This window comes from Carica papaya, chromosome 6, assembly GCF_054855325.1.
Source record: "Carica papaya isolate Zhongbai chromosome 6, ASM5485532v1, whole genome shotgun sequence".
NCBI classification, from domain to species: domain Eukaryota; kingdom Viridiplantae; phylum Streptophyta; class Magnoliopsida; order Brassicales; family Caricaceae; genus Carica; species Carica papaya.
In genome coordinates this window covers 33157034-33173261 of record NC_142314.1, presented here as the reverse complement: position 1 = coordinate 33173261, position 16228 = coordinate 33157034, and the positions used below count along the sequence as shown (strand labels likewise).

The following is a 16228-nucleotide window of genomic DNA, read 5'->3' as shown; positions in this document are numbered from 1 at the left end:
ACCTTAAACTGACTCTTACAGAAATCATTTTCATAGAACTTTCTACCAACTCACAACATAAGTACTAGCTAGGCCAACATACCCTGAGACCAACAAATAAAGCCAGCAGGATACTTTCTCAAGATAGAACAACAAATAAATCATTTTTACACAAGCACACCGCCCTTAGCACTGCAAGTGTAAAGTGACTGATGTCATATAATAGAAGAAAGACCTCCTTATTCATATGAAAAGACGAAATTCATATGATAGTGGCCTAGGCATTCTAACAGCAGCCTGCAACTCCATTTGCGACTTGAAGAAGCTGATCCATAGACCTGACAGCTGAGATGTATCTTTCTTTCATATTCATATATCTCCAATTATAGTAACTTGGTCTTAGAAACTAAAGTGATCACATTAGTTCTATGTAAAGGTTTTAGCTTTTTTTTTTCTTATCATAGAAAAAAGCTAGTCTTTTTGTGAAGAAACAGAATATATATATAATCAAAAGTACCAAAGGGGTGCCACCATTTACATCATCAAACTAAAAAGAAACCACATACAGGGAATCAATCAAAACCTCTAAAGATACCCTGAGCTCTTCAAGGGAGCTTTACTATCTGAAGGTTTTACTGGGGCAGGGGAAGATCATCCTTCATGAAGACCAAACATCCATGTCATGTATTATAGAAAGAAGAGATGATTGACAAACTTCAAGAGGTATAACATAATGATTAGAATTAACCTCTATCATTAATATTGCATCGTCTGTGCCAGCCAGAAGCAAGTCCAGTTCTGAGTCTTCCATCTCCATAGTTGTAGGATTCACAACAAACTTCTCACCAATCAAACCAACCCGGACTCCTGCAATTGCTTTTGAATGTGGAACCTCCGAAAGAGCCCTGTTATATTTTACAATAGTCACTAAAAGGAATATTCTAGCACGTCCGCCTTACATGTTACAAAGATGCTAAGGAAATAATATGATGACCAGACTCACACTGCAATTCCAGCTGCTGTAACTGCCAAAGAATCAGGGGAATGCAAGCCATCATAGCTCAGAACCTGTAATTATAAATTGCCAGTAACTCTTAGCAAACTGGAATGTGAACCCCGGAAGCAACCATGGTAGTGTTTTCCAATTCCAAAAATAGAAGTAACGAAATCAAACACTAATATAACATGTGAAGATGCAATATTAGATATTATACAGTTCCCACAAACTTATTTGAGCACCTAGTAGTTATGCAAAATTATGCATGGTTTTGCCTTCACATATGCAGACCACTAATGTGCTCATCATCCTAGCACAGAAACCCGTCCAATTTATGCTCAATTCATACATATGATACTGAAAAGCCAAAATACCAGGTCATTAACAAACCACGAAAAAATAAAATTGAAATCGGGCTTCTGCCAGATAACCGATCCAAAACAGTCTCACTAAAACCTGCACACGTTGTATGCCTCATACTGCAGCATCCACATTTGCTAATATTTGTCAACCATGAGAAAACTGACGCTGTAACAGATCATTGTCATTGAGGAAACCATAAAAATAGGTTCCTCAGTAACCTAGGATTGTAAATAAATTTCACAACTAGCAGAATTATTTCCTTGCCAAACTTTGCAGACTCTCTTCAGCCGAGATGAGTAATTGAGAAGACAAAAGGGAGGACTGTAAACCTGCCAAGGGAGGGCAAACCCTGACATTGTATTGTTTCATGAGACGAAAAAAGAAGTCATCAATGCAATTTTAGTCCAATTTTAGTGCATAGTGCATGGGAGTCTGGGTTTAAAGATTGGGCAGAACTACCATCAGAGGGAGACTCAGGAGAGATATTAATTATTCAGGATACGAGAGTTGCTAGCAGGGTGGATACCAGATAAGGATCTTTGTCCCTACTCTTACTACTCAATATAAAAGGAAATGGGTGTCATCGTGGTTTATTAGTGCATATTGGCCGATAAAATCTAGACTCAAATCCTATCTGTGGGAGAAGTTGCTTGTGCTAGGGGGGATTTTAATACTTGCAGGTTTCTTCAGGAGAAACTGTGAGCGAATAGAATGACTACATCAACAAAAGGTTTCAATGAGAAACATACAAGATTGTGAAATAAGAGATTTTCACTAGCAAATGCCCAATTTACTTGCTCGGTGGATAGAAGAGAGACCTTTTTTTTTTTTAAATAATGGATAGAAGAGAGATTTATTCATCATGTTCAGGTTAGTTTATGGTATCTACAAGATAGGGTGTTTCTTCTTTTTTCCATCAAATCCCCTTCTCTTAACTCCAAATTTCCTACTTGCCAAAACCTCATTAGCCACCAAACAAACCATCATCCAACTCAAGCAAAGGAACTCAAGTGGCACAAACCCAAGGACAGAGTACAAAAGGGCACCACAACAGCAAACAATTTGGAGCCTTACGTGCCATTTTAATAAAATAGCATCCATTTACCAAACTATTGCCCTAGGTTATGAATAACGAAGAGTCTTCCCTTTACAGCTTCGCAAGCAGAAAAAAGAATCCAAAAAAAAACACAATTCTCAAGGTTGTATTTCACTTCCAAATGGGGTTAACAAGGGAAGGTACACCAAATGGAAAGATACTGAGATAATTGAGCCAAAAAGATCTTCACAGAGAATATTTTTCGCTGGCCCAAACTTTACAAATCAGCTGGTCAAACCCGTTAGGAGACACATTAAAGAGGGATAAGAGATTGAGGAGAATAATGTATCCCTCAACCTCCTAGTTGTCCAAATTTCTAGTGAGCTTCACCTCCCACACACCTGTACAGACAGGGTAGAAGTCACTCATCAACTCGTCTTTTCCCTTATACACAGAAAAAACTATAGGAAATGATAGTTTAAGGTCCCTTCGCCACATCATTCTTCCTTCCAAAACTTCATATTTCTTCCCAATATAACCCTCATATAAACACAAATGCCTCAGCTAGTCATGATGCACTTACAAGGGCCCACCCTGCTCTATGAACCTTGGTCTTCCAACCTATATGTAACAACAATCACACCCCACCAGAAACTGTGTTTCTCCATGATCAGTCTCCACAACCACTTACCAAGTTGCCTTGTGGGAAGAAATTAATGATCTAATCCCCAGACCCCCTTTGGGAAAGGGTTATTTCACAAACTCCCAAGGCACTAAATGGAATTTCCTCTGGTCCTTAAATCCCTCCTAGAAAAATCTATGATGGAGTACCTCAAGCTTCTTATCCACACTACACAGCATGGTGAACAAAGACATGAAGTGAATGGTCAAGTTGGAAGGCATACATTTGAAGAGTGTTAAACTCACCTTCAAAACCCCCAAAGAAAACAAAAAAAAACAAAAAAAAAAGAAAAAGAAAACCCTTTCTCAACCCAAAAAGCCTTCTTTTGAAACAGGCCACCACCGATTCTTGAATTGCCTATGCTTGAAATTTTCCCCTAGGGGAGCCAAAGATATTTTGATAAGGAGGCCACCTTACCCCCAATAACAGTATCAAACAGCTCCATACCCAAACCTTCCCTGAGATGAAGATCTAGTCAAACTGAGCTTCAACCCAAAGACAGTCTGGAAGAACAAGAAAATACATTTGGTACAAGAAGAGCTTCCTCACTAAGCCAGCAAGACAGAAGAGTATCATCAACAAAAATCAAGTGGGTTCACCTCATCTGCCTCCTCCCATTCATCCACCACCAGCCCCTATATAATGAAAGCTCTTTTTCCCAAGCAAATATAACCTAATAAGGGATTCCATGATAATAATAAAGAAAAGAGGCAAGAGACTCTTCTTGTCTCAGGCCTCGACAACCTTTGAAGAAATTCAAGTGTTCACCATTAATAATAATTGTGAAAGAGGCTGGGTGGAGACAAGCATAAATCCAACCAAGCCACTTTCCAAAACAAAGTCTCTTAAGCATATAAAGCAAGAACTTCCAATACACATGGTTATAGGTCTTTTTCATATCAAGCTTACAAATCAAACCCCTTACACCTTTACCATAGCAGCATCAAGGATTTGACATCCCTCCACAAAAGTATGTAGAGCCTTCCCCACCATCCGACCAACTCTTAAAGTGCGGATTTAGCAAAGAGCTTATAAATGCAGCCCATAAGACTGATGGATCTAAAGTCTCTAACATTAGAGGGAGTCCCCACTTTGAGGAATGAGCACAACAAACAAACATCCTCCTAAGGCTCCTACTGCTAGAAGATCCCTCCAACGGAAACCCTTCACCCTCAACATATTATGAGCCAAACAAAGAGAAAGCTTCTTCATAGGATTCTTGGAGACACACTACCTCCAGTCACATCATTCAAAACCTAACACATTCCTAAAAATAATTTTATTTACCATGGATAATCAAAGTTTTACAAAATCCTTGACACTTCTTCACTCACTTACAAGACAAAGCGAATTATTGAGTAAAAGGTTCTTGATCATTTTCTCAATCTTTTTAGTTATATAAATGCAATCAGATTTTTAAGTATGATGCTTAAAAATTATTAGATTCGATATATAAAAATCCCAAGTGTCACACCTAGGTTTTATTCGCAAATCTCTAACTAGGCAAATGAGTTCCTTTTTTTTTAAATAATAGGCAAATTAGTTCGTAATTCGTTCTACATCATGTGTGGCTCATGTGTGATCTTCTAATCACTATAACAACATTAATAATGAAGGATATTAGGTGAACAATTCTTCTATAGAAGGTAAAAGAATTTTTAGTAAGGAGTGACAATGACTGGAAACAATGTGGTGCATCAAGCACTTTCCGGTACTAAACAATTTTTTTTAAAAAATAAAAGTGTAGTATTATATTAAATGGTCCCAAGGGGTACTGCTCATTTACAATGCATTACATCTCAATCAATTGATTCATTACCATCCCAAAATCTTCTAAATCATTAATATCATATCCCAAAAATGTAGAATCAAAAGTGTAAATCCACCTATCCCTAATACTATTAAATTCCTTCTCCACCCCTTCAAAGGCCCTATTATTTCTCTCCTTCCAACTCACAACGCCGACAAAGGAATAAGCATTAAGTTTTTTTTCTTTTTACATAGCCCTGCCAATGGCCAGAGTTCATCTTTAACAGATCCTGCCATGATCCACTTTATTCCCGAAAGACCATAAACCAATGTCCATAAACTGTAGACCACAGGACACCACAACAGCAAGTGATTGCAAGATTCTGCATTCATTTTACTCATGAAGCATCAGTTGACCATGTATATGCCCCTTTTCATCAGCATGCCTATAGTCAGTATACTTCCTTTACAAGCTTCCCATGCGAAGAACACCATCCTTGGAGGAACTTTAGTCTTCCATACTTGCTTAAAAGGAAAATCAGTACAAGAAACCTCCAAGCCAGTAGATAGATGACTATCAAAAGATTTAACGGAGAATATGCCATTTTTCTGGTATCCACTGTTTATAGTCTGCCTGATTTCCCAGATTCATTTGAGATACAATATGGATTAACTGTTGATAATCATCTGTCTCTCAGTCATTCAAATCTCTCCTAGTCTGCACCTTCCAAACCTTATTCTCTCCCTTCCCCACATAAGCCTCCAATACATACGAATCTTTATTTTGTGCAACAGCATAAATTCTAGGAAATCTGTCTTTTAACCTGAAATTACCAATCCATTCATCATCCCAAAAATAGGGAAGGGGAAAGATTATGGAAAAAGGTAGTGGAGGTGAGGTGGGGAGCAGGAAGTGGGGGAATTGATTGGAGAATACTTGGAAGACCTCATGGCAGAAGTCTATGGACAAAATTTTTTTTTTTTTTTAAATAAAAAGTGTGAATATATATATATTAACATGGTACCAAAAACCGGGGGTACTGCCCATTTACAAAGCTTTATAATGTAGTTAAAGAATCAATGACAACCTCAGAATCCACATCACTAATAATGTCATGATTTAACAATAAAAACCCAAAATAATGTATTCACTTATCCCTCAATTTATACAAATCCGTCAATGGAAGAAGACTTTTTTTTTTTTGAAATAACTGTCTATGGAAGAAGATATTAACGGGCTACCAGGCTTTCATGAATTGTACCAGGTGGTGTGTTGGTATTGGAGATAAGATTTTGGCCTCCCCTTCCCGGCACTGAACAATATTGAAGCAGTAATGGAAGGCACAATATATGGCAGTCAAACAGGCTTTAGTACCAACTATGAATGACCATCAAGGGACTAACACCAAATGTTTTAGGATAGAATAGAACTAGAGAAATTTAGGAATAAAAATTAGGAAAAAGAGGGACAGAGGAAACAAACAAAGAACAGAGAGAGATTAAGGTGAAGACATCAGAAAGATAAAATGAGGAAGAACACAAGGAAAGAGAGAGCATAAAAGAAAACCCTACAATAATTCTCAGTTCAGCATCATCTAATGTTGTCTGGGCTAATAGCCTTCCCATAGGAAATAGTCACAATCAAAACAAGGAATTGTCACAATAGTAATATATATCCTCCTAATCAACTAAACTTACCTAAGAGTTAAAATAAATTAAAAATGCTAACTATTAACAATAATAAGATATCCTCGTGCTATAAGTAGGAGACATTGTAATGTGTGAAAAAATCAAGAAAATTAAAACCAGAATATTCTTTTCTCCATTTTCTTCCCAATCTACATGAAGTCCATCTAAAGACGATGATGTGCAACCCTCTGGTTATGTAACCAAAATCAAATAACCCAAAAATGAGAAGATAAAACTGAAAGAGTTTTGAGAATTTGAATCAAGAGGGAAAGAACCAAAGAGGTCAACTTGATGATGGTAGCCATTGAATGCAGAGATACGAGAATCAGACGAAGCAGAGACCTAATAACCCTCCACAACCCCCTTCTCCCCCCTCCCTTCCACCCAATCCACTTTTACTTCTGGTTCCATTTCCCAGTCTCCGGGTCTCTAAAATAATTCAGTATAGAAGATCTCTGCTTGTGGTTTTGGATGTGAAACAACTTAGAGGTAATGGTGAAGCTAGGAACTGCATCAGGAACTTAAAAGAAGCTGTCTTTTCTTTTACAGGTCAACAAATTTTCGATTCTTCTGTTGGAGATAGGTATCCATGTTAGTTTTCGAGATCATTGGTTTTCACATGACATAAAAATGGTTGAAATAAAATACGAATCCAAAGTTGTTACTCAATTTCATCTGCTAGTCAAAGAGATGGCAAGAAGAGCCATCAAGCATACATCTACCATTCTCTTCACTGCAAAGACCAAGAAAATGGGAGCTTTTGAAACAAAGAAGAAAAGGGAGGTGTATCTATGCTTCGGGAAAGGGACTTGGATCCCCGGGTTTGAATTTTTCCCAAGTCCAAAACACCTCTTTTTGGTGGTTTGTGTAATAGAAAATTGTCATGGAACAGAAACCAGTCTTATAGTCAAGCCTTATCAAGATTCCCTGGTGAAATCCCTTTTGCTTCTCTTCCTCATTTCCCTCAGATCCAGAGTAGTGATCCTCTGCCTTTTTTTTTAAGAGGAAATAATCAATAATTTTTAAATAATTTCTAAATATCAGGTTTCAGAAAAAGATTGCAATAAAATGATTGCCACAAATAAATAAAACTGCATACGTAATATCTTCATGCAAACAGCAAAGCAGGACAAATAAGTGCTCCAAACCCTCATGTAAATAACACAATGAAAGAAAGATGACTAAGAAATCAAACAAATTCTTGAGAAAATAATCAATTTGCACCATACCCAGGATAGGATCTGAGTTTCGTGGTAGAAGCCCTTAGGCATAGTTGGTCGCAAAGGCCTATCAATCAATCTGCATATAAGAACCTGCAGGCAAACCCAAACTAAGGTAAACATCTAGAAACAAATAAATACATATCCCAAATCTTCAAATTGAAAGAAAAAAAAAAGATAAAGTATTTCACAAGTCATTCAAGCAAAACAGTATAACTAGATGGCATTATACCCCTGTAATAAATTTTACTTGATAAATTCCAGCTAAGAGACCAGAGAGTAAATTTATTACTTGGTAAAACATTAACAGCAGGATCAGCAGGTGAGACCCTTCTAAGTAGGGAGCGACAGCTCATGAAAATTCTCAGAACAAGAGAAAAGAAGCAAGAAAAAGTAAAAACTGAACACAAATAATTAGGAGATACTAAAAACCTAGGCAAGTAAAGCACGATGGAGGAGAGAGGGGGAGAGAGAGAGAGAGAGAGAGAGAGAGTAGGAAAAATTTGAGAATATCCTGTCATAAACAAATGACCTTTCCGTTTCTAGGAGCCTATGGTCTTATAAACTTTCTGCAATCAGAGCTTTGCGGAAAAACAGTTCCCCCTTCCCCAGAATTTTGCATATCAGGAAGTACACTCATACAGAAGAAAACATTCAATGGTTATCCATAATTTAGAAAGTTAGCTTCCTCTGTCGATCAGGATTAACAGGTACATCCAGATAATAATGATAAGTACCTCATGATCTTTTGTTCTTCCTTCTCGTTTAAAAAATCCCCCACTGAAACAAAGGCAGATATGAATTTAAGAGGTCATTTGCACTAAACAAAAGAAATTAACCAAAAAAAATAAAAATGAAATGGTGAAGGAAAAGAAGACACACCTAGTCCGACCTGCTGCCGAAAATCGCTCTTGATAATTAACGTTCAAGGGAAAAAAATCAGCAGGCTCATTTGGAACATCAGCCAGACAAACAGATGTATAGACAATCTGCAATGAGGTAAGATTTTGTGTTTGAATGACATAACATTCGCAAAATCATTAAAGAAATCATTGATATCTATATTAGAGAAGAAAATTATTGCTTCACATGTCTGTTAAATAATAATAGACTATTTTATGGTCTTTCTTATATAATGAGTCTGCCATATAGGTAATCTCAATGTTCCAGTTCTTGTAATAGTTATCTTTAAAAAACCCATGTACTTGGCTTTAGGAAGATAACAAGAGCAATACCCTAGTTAATATTAGTTAATTCTTCACATTGTATTAGAATTAGGGGTCAAAATTTTAAATGAGTAGCCTCCCCAAATTCCCTCCATAAAACAAATGGGTCAAGGCAAGTATTAGTAGATGACAGATAGTACGATTGTACTCCTAAGAATAGAAGTGGTCATCCATATTAAATTCTCAAGATGACTCAAAATAATTGGCAAGAACCACAGAAGTACAGACAGCTCTATTATACTCCTAAAAATAGAAGTGATCAACACAAGTAGGTCAGAACTTACTGTTTCTCCATCTGTTACTGTTACCGCAGCACTGGCTTGTCTTCCTATATGACCTGTTTCCACCGAAATCTGCAAAAAGCCAAATGAAAAAATAAAGATCACGGGCACCGTACATTGAGTATATGTTACCCTGAAGACTGCACATAAAATATCATGCAAGATGGGGGAAAATGGCTAAGATTATGGATAGTGGTGGAAATTGAAATACTCATCTCAAATTTTCTTGCTCAAACTGATGAAAATTAAACCCGTTTACAGAAGCCCAGCAGAGTGGTGGCGGAAACTGGAAGGTGATTCTAAGGTATAGCCAATGTTCATTTAATAGAAAAGTAATATAGTCTTAAGAGGAAAAAAAACAGAATGAAAATACTAGTTTAAATCAATGTTATGCCGTTATTTTTTCTTCCATTTCCATCCTCATTGTTTTCCTTCTCTTTTTCAGTTACACTTACTATTGCTATTATCTTGTCTCAAAAAAATATACGATTATTATCTAATTCCAATTACAACTTTCAATTCTTACTTCTTATGCCATCAAGAATTCTGTTTTCCCAGTAGACAACCTTTTTCAATTGATTGAACTAAAAATGGTTGTAGATTTTCCCAATTGCTTCATCAATCTACCCTTCAGACATTCATTCATTATAACCACAGTGCATGCATATTAACCATAGTTTAATTTTTTCTACTGCACATTAATACCAACTTTTATAGTGCAAAAGTTTGTGATTCAAATTAGCGAGAATTATAAAAAAAAAAAAAAAAAAAAAGCTCAAACTAAAACTAACAGACAACTTGACAAATATTATACTGGGAAACTCGTAAATCGCCATTCAGTCAAAATTTCCAAGAACAATTATAGGAATTTGGAATTACTCACACTTCAACTCCTAAAACAGTTGCAGGATAAAACAAAACATAAATCCCACTCGCCAAAATTCCAGCTGTAACTGAAACTCCCTGAGACTCACATTTCTATCTCCCCAAGGAATTTTAACAAGCAAATCATTAAGAGCAAACAAGAAGACACATAAACACAATCAATCCACAGAATATACATCCGAAACTTACATGTCTATCTCCTAAAGGAATTTTGACAGAGACAGGTTGTGGAAAAACCGGGGAGGCATCGGCTGGGACAGGCTCAGAGACTTCCGGTTCAGCTAAAGCTCTAACGTTGAACCTGTTAACGCTACTTGTGGACCAAAGCAGAGACAATGAACAAAGCTTGGAAGTTGACGTTTTACTACTAAAATAGGGAGGGCACTTCGCGGAAAAAGAGATTTTATTCCAGCCTGCGAGAGAGAAATGCAAGCGGCGAGTTGGAGGATGATAATACGGAGTGTTGCGAAGGAGGCTGCTAGTAGGGTTTGCCAACATTTTTCTTCAATTTGGCTCCCTCTGCAACAGAGAGAGAAAGAGAGAGAACTTTATCCGTTTTGAAGGCGCGGGAGGAAGAGAGTGTATGTCAGGGGGAGGTCGAGAGGAGAACCAGATGGGGGCTTGATGTAAACCAGGCCCAACAGATATTGCTTTACTACTCTGAAACCTGAGTCCAATATATCTTAAAGGGCCGCTTATCAAGTAAAATTACCCACCGAGTGCGGGCCAGAAAATATTAAACTCCAGCCCAGATCGAAGAGAAATAGAAGGGGAAGATTTGAAATCGGCGTTGAGGTAAACCCATCAACGATCAACAGGTTTTGAGTCTACAGTTATTTAATTCTTAATACTGATTTTTTGCTAAATAAATATGCTAACTTTTCATTTTGTAATTAAATTATGTAATCTCTTACTTATTTTTTCAGAAAAGTAGTCTTCTACAAAATTACAATACGAATGCGCACATCGCTATCGTTCGTACGATTAAGCACTTGCTACTGCAGAATTGGCAGGTCCATATCCAATATATTTATCGTAAAGAGAATAAATGTACTGTTTTATTAGCGAATGCTGGTTTTTCTCTACCGGTAAGTCTTCATTGTCATATTCAAGTGCTGAATGATCTCCAACAGCTCTTTATTGATGATATTTCTTGACTCATAATGTGTTTGACGATCTCTTAATTTATTTTAACTTTTATCTCTTTTTGCATTAAAAGAAAAAAAAAAAAAAAGTAGTCTCCTACGTATATATTATTAAACTATTGACACAGTTCATGATATAATTTTATTGATTTTTATATTTTTTATAAAGTAATTAATTCGATTCTCATTTTTTTAAATAATAAATCTAATTTTAATTATATCCAAACTTCAAAAATTTCATTGTAATTCACTTTTATTTTCGTTTCCACATAAAATAAATTACATATATTGAATTAAAATATTATTTTAATTTAATTGAATTACGGTTCAAATATTTTTAATGAATATTATATTTCACTAACATTTTTAAATAAGTAGACATATTTTTATAAATCGTAGAAAAAGAATTTGAAAAAGGTTATGAATAGGATGTCGGAACAAGTATACATACATATGCCCAAAGAAGGGGGTGGGGGTTATATGCCAACCCAAATCGAAAGTGATTTTCTGCCATGCCAAACAGAAATTTGATGATAAAGAAAGTTTCTGTTCAATTGTTCAGGCAATTCTTGGGGAATTTCTATAGTCATCCATCTTACAGTCAATTTTCTTCACAATCCCTCCATATATATATATATATATATATATATATATATATACACACACGCACATGTATACATACATACTTCACTAGCAATATTCTGCAATCTGAATCTTACCAACATATGATTCAAGCTTAACGTATTGATTGTACAAGAATTATAATTAATAATTGATCAAGAAAATAAAATAGAATCAGATTATGTAAAATCAGGGGAAAGATTCCCAGATTTTAAAATAATCAGAATGGTGATTAGAATCACACCAAATTCTGACTAATTCTGAATTAAATTAATCTGCAACATGTTTGTCTTGTATCACCCAGATATATACACATATACATATAGATTTTTTTTTTTTATATGATTGTCTGTACCCACCTGCCCTGAAGATCAATCATCATTACCTTAGTTAAATGTCCCTCTTAATTTCTCCACCAGAATTTTCTTGTTCTTGTTTTCCTTCTTCTTGTTCTTCTTCTTCTTCACAATTCAAGCTAGGAAATTTCCTTGCCTCAACTTATTAGGGGTACATAATTTATATCTGCTGGAGCATTGTAATCAATAGACAACCTGAAGAACATTGCCCATTTGAGATTAAAACACAGATTGATACACCAACACTGTTCTATTGAATATCCATTGTTGTTTTGAGAATTAAGCTTCAAAACAATGAACATTTAATTTAAACATTCACCAATCCTTTTCTCTTCCCAATTCATTAATGGAATCATGCTTGTCTGTAGGCCCTTCAAGAATGTATGTCTAATACAGCTAGAATCCAATACCTAAATCAACAATCACAACTTACAAAATTAACTAATCTTTTATTTGTTTAATGAAAATTTATAAATTTTAATGATAGAGTAATATTTACACATTAATAACAATGCAGTTAATATTTTTAAGAGGAAATAATATAATAATCTTCTTAACAAAAATACATATAAGAGTATAATTTGACTCAAACTCATATTCTGATATAGAAGAGTAAAAATATTAACTATATAATTTAAATGGTATTTTATTCATCAGCAATTACTTTGACACTATTTGAACATGTCATGATTGCTTCTTTGTGAATTAGCAACCTGCTTTATCTTATATACTACTGTTTAGTTGATCCTCCTCTGTCCACTTTTTGTTGTTTGGAAGAAGAGAAAATAAAAGAGTTCTGTTTCTGATCCACTGTTAAAATTTTCAAACTTTCTCTCATCTATGACCATCTATCTCTTCACCCATAAAATTGAGAGCCTAAAACACCAGCCATGTATTCTCTGTAACCCAAAACTCTTTCTCCTTATTATCTGTTATATCTTTAAGCATCTCTGCAAGTGTCTGTAAATGGCAGGTCTCTTTTCCATTTCTCAGAACAAGAAAATCTCTCTTTGCCTCAATACATCTTTTCTCTTCCTCCTCTCTTTTTATCTCATAACTTATTTTCTCCATTTATACCATCCTGAACCAACCACTATAGTTTCCACTAACAACTCCTTCGTCCTCCATGGAATCAGCAGCCAGGATGGCTGCACCGGCCTCCATGATCACACTGATTATAGGGTAAAGTGCTTGTATGTCAAGTCTCATATAGGCTGCAAACCTAAAGGGTATATAAACTACCTTCAAATTTTTTACTGCACCTGTGGGAATTTTCCTCTGCTTGGATATCTTTTACTCTTGCTGTGGCTTGCTGTTTTGTTTTATCTAATGGGTGATACAGCTGCAAACTACTTCTGTCCTTCACTAGAAAGCTTGTCTAAACTCTTGAAACTCTCTCCCACCATTGCTGGAGTCACCCTTCTGTCTTTAGGTAATGGTGCTTCTGATGTTTTTGCCAGTATTGTTTCTTTCACAAGTTCTGGTAATGGAGATGTTGGGCTGAATGGAGTATTGGGTGGTGCCTTGTTTGTCTCTAGTTCTGTGGTTGGGATTATAAGTATAGTGATTAGTCCTCGGGAAATTTCTGTTGACAAACTTAGTTTCATCAGAGATGTCTTGTTTTTTCTCTTCACACTTTCTTCACTCCTGCTTATTGTCTTCATAGGAGAAATTACCTTTTGGGGTGCTCTTTGTTTTGTTTCAATTTACTTGGTTTATGTTGGGATGGTGTCTGCCTCACATTTTCTCACCAGAAAGGAGGAGGAGAAGAATCCAAACCCAGTAACTGAACCAGTGATTCCTGTAATTTCAAAGAGTTTCTACTCTGTCAGCAATGATGATCTTGGTGAGCTGGGAATTCCCTTACTGGGTTATGTTGATCATGATGAGAAACCAATTCCAGTGGGTGAGATCAGTAGTGTTGATCAAAATCAGCCAAGTTTTCTCAATCTTGATCCAATAACCAGTTTTTACTTGGGGAAACTTTTGGTTCTTCTGGAGCTGCCTTTATACTTGCCAAGAAGATTAACAATACCTGTAATCAGTGAAGATAGATGGTGTAAACCATTTGCTGTGATTTCAGTGACACTTGCGCCAATCTTGGTAGCTGAATTATACAATTCCCAGATAGAAAAAAACATGGGTACTAAAAGCAGCCTGGTGATCTACCTAATAGCCGGGTTAATTGGTATAATTTTTGGAAATCTTGCTTTAGTCACAACCAAAAAGTCAAACCCACCAAAGAACTGTTTGCTGCCTTGGTATCTTGGGGGGTTTTTGATGAGTGTAACATGGACATATATAACAGCTGAAGAGCTGGTTTCCTTATTGGTTTCCCTTGGGATTATATTCGGTATAAACCCTTCAGTTTTAGGGCTCACTGTCCTAGCTTGGGGAAACTCACTTGGAGATCTAATAGCCAACGTGACAATGGCAATGAATGGTGGGGCAGATGGGGTCCAGATTGCAATATCAGGCTGCTATGCTGGGCCCATGTTCAATACACTAATGGGTCTAGGTATATCATTTGTATTATCATCATTATATGAGTACCCGGATGCTTATGTCATTCCAGGTGACTCTACTTTGTATGAAACATTAGGGTTCTTGATGGGAGTACTGCTTTGGGCCCTTGTGATATTGCCAAGGAAGAAGATGAAGCTGGACAGATTTCTTGGATTTGGGCTTTTAGCCATTTATTCATGCTTTCTGTTTCTGAGGTTGGCCAGGGCCGTAGGTGTCTTGAGACTCCATGGAGATTCCTTCTCTGCAAGTCTAAAATGGCGGCCTTCTTCTTCTTCTTATTTTTAGTTTAAAGTTTTTGTACTTTTGTTAATGAGAGTCATCAATGGGGAAACATTGTCCTTTTCTTTATGAGTTTTGGAAGTAGTAGGTGGATAAGATCATAAGACCTGTCTCACTCCATCACCATCATTCTCATCGTAAAGCTTATTAATCAAGCTCAAAATTGATTTTGGAGGAGATTATATATGTATATATACATATACGAGATTTTAACCAATAATTTTTAGATTTTGGATCAAATATAGTTCGAAGTGCATGTATCAATGAGTTAAAATTTTTGGTTCATTTCGATTTGGACAAAAACGTTTTGAGGCTTTTTTTAAAAAATAAAAAATAAAATTTTGTTTGAATTTTTATTATTTTTAGTAATTTTTTTTTTATTTTTTAATTAAAATACATTTAAAATAATAATAATAATAATTTAAAAATTTTCAATTCAGATCCCTACTTTATTAATTTTTTATTTAATTTAATTCTCAATTGATTAATACCTTTTCTGAATACAAAAAATATACCGGAAATAATTACAAAACTATATGTTTGTTTGGTGGAGATATGAAGTAATAATCAATTTACACATAATTTCATGGATTAAATTAAAAATTATAAGTCTGGCATGGTATGTTTATGCACAGTAAATATAGATAGATTATATTTATGTGTATAATAAGCTATTAATTAAAAAGTCAATTACATAAATACGTAATATTTAAACTGGCACGACTTAATTTAATAATTAAATTAAATTTTTCGGAATTTATTATATTTTTAAGTGAAAAAATATTTTATAATAACTAAATTTTTATAATTAAGATAATTATAAACGTATTAAAATTTAATTAATTAAATATTTAAATAAATTCCAAATTTAGTAATGCCAAGGGATGTGTGAAAAATATGCAGAAATAGGTGGGGCATTATTGAATTATTAAATTAATGAATTAAGGGGCAGCTCATCATAGCAACTTGGATTTTAGACCATAAATTACTAATAAAATATTAAAAATAATTTATTTTATGGAAAAATAAAATAAAATATTCATTTTATTTAGACATATATCAATAATAATAATGGGGGTGAATTTTTAGAAAAATAAACATATTTATTTTCATTAAATTTGAATAAATAAATAATGTACTAAAACATTATTCAGAAAACTATATGGTAGTACTAAAACAAAGTTATAATTTTAT

The 16228-nt window shown here is 35.1% G+C and overlaps 2 protein-coding genes across 4 annotated transcripts in view; one reads left to right on the top strand and one right to left on the bottom strand.

Annotated features, from left to right (window-relative positions):
* RIF10 (polyribonucleotide nucleotidyltransferase) overlaps positions 1-10675 on the bottom strand; it is a 39317-nt gene extending 28642 nt beyond the window's left edge. For 2 of the 3 annotated variants that reach the window (XM_088222805.1, XM_088222807.1), the window contains exons 1-7: positions 10297-10675; positions 9226-9294; positions 8598-8704; positions 8453-8495; positions 7725-7808; positions 983-1047; positions 728-884 (exon numbers count right to left, since the gene is read on the bottom strand). In XM_088222805.1, coding sequence (XP_088078931.1) covers positions 728-884; positions 983-1047; positions 7725-7808; positions 8453-8495; positions 8598-8704; positions 9226-9294; positions 10297-10605 — 834 coding nt within the window. In that variant the 5' untranslated portion in view covers positions 10606-10675. The remainder of the gene's footprint in view (positions 1-727; positions 885-982; positions 1048-7724; positions 7809-8452; positions 8496-8597; positions 8705-9225; positions 9295-10296) is intronic. The other variant, XM_088222806.1, reaches the window with a different exon arrangement.
* A 2300-nt stretch (positions 10676-12975) lies between these two features.
* On the top strand, positions 12976-15103 carry CAX7 (calcium exchanger 7). The gene has a single exon (XM_022039739.2). It carries the CDS (start codon positions 13196-13198, stop codon positions 15038-15040), a length of 1845 nt encoding a protein of 614 aa, XP_021895431.2. The 5' UTR covers positions 12976-13195; the 3' UTR covers positions 15041-15103.
* The last annotated feature ends 1125 nt before the right edge of the window (positions 15104-16228 follow it).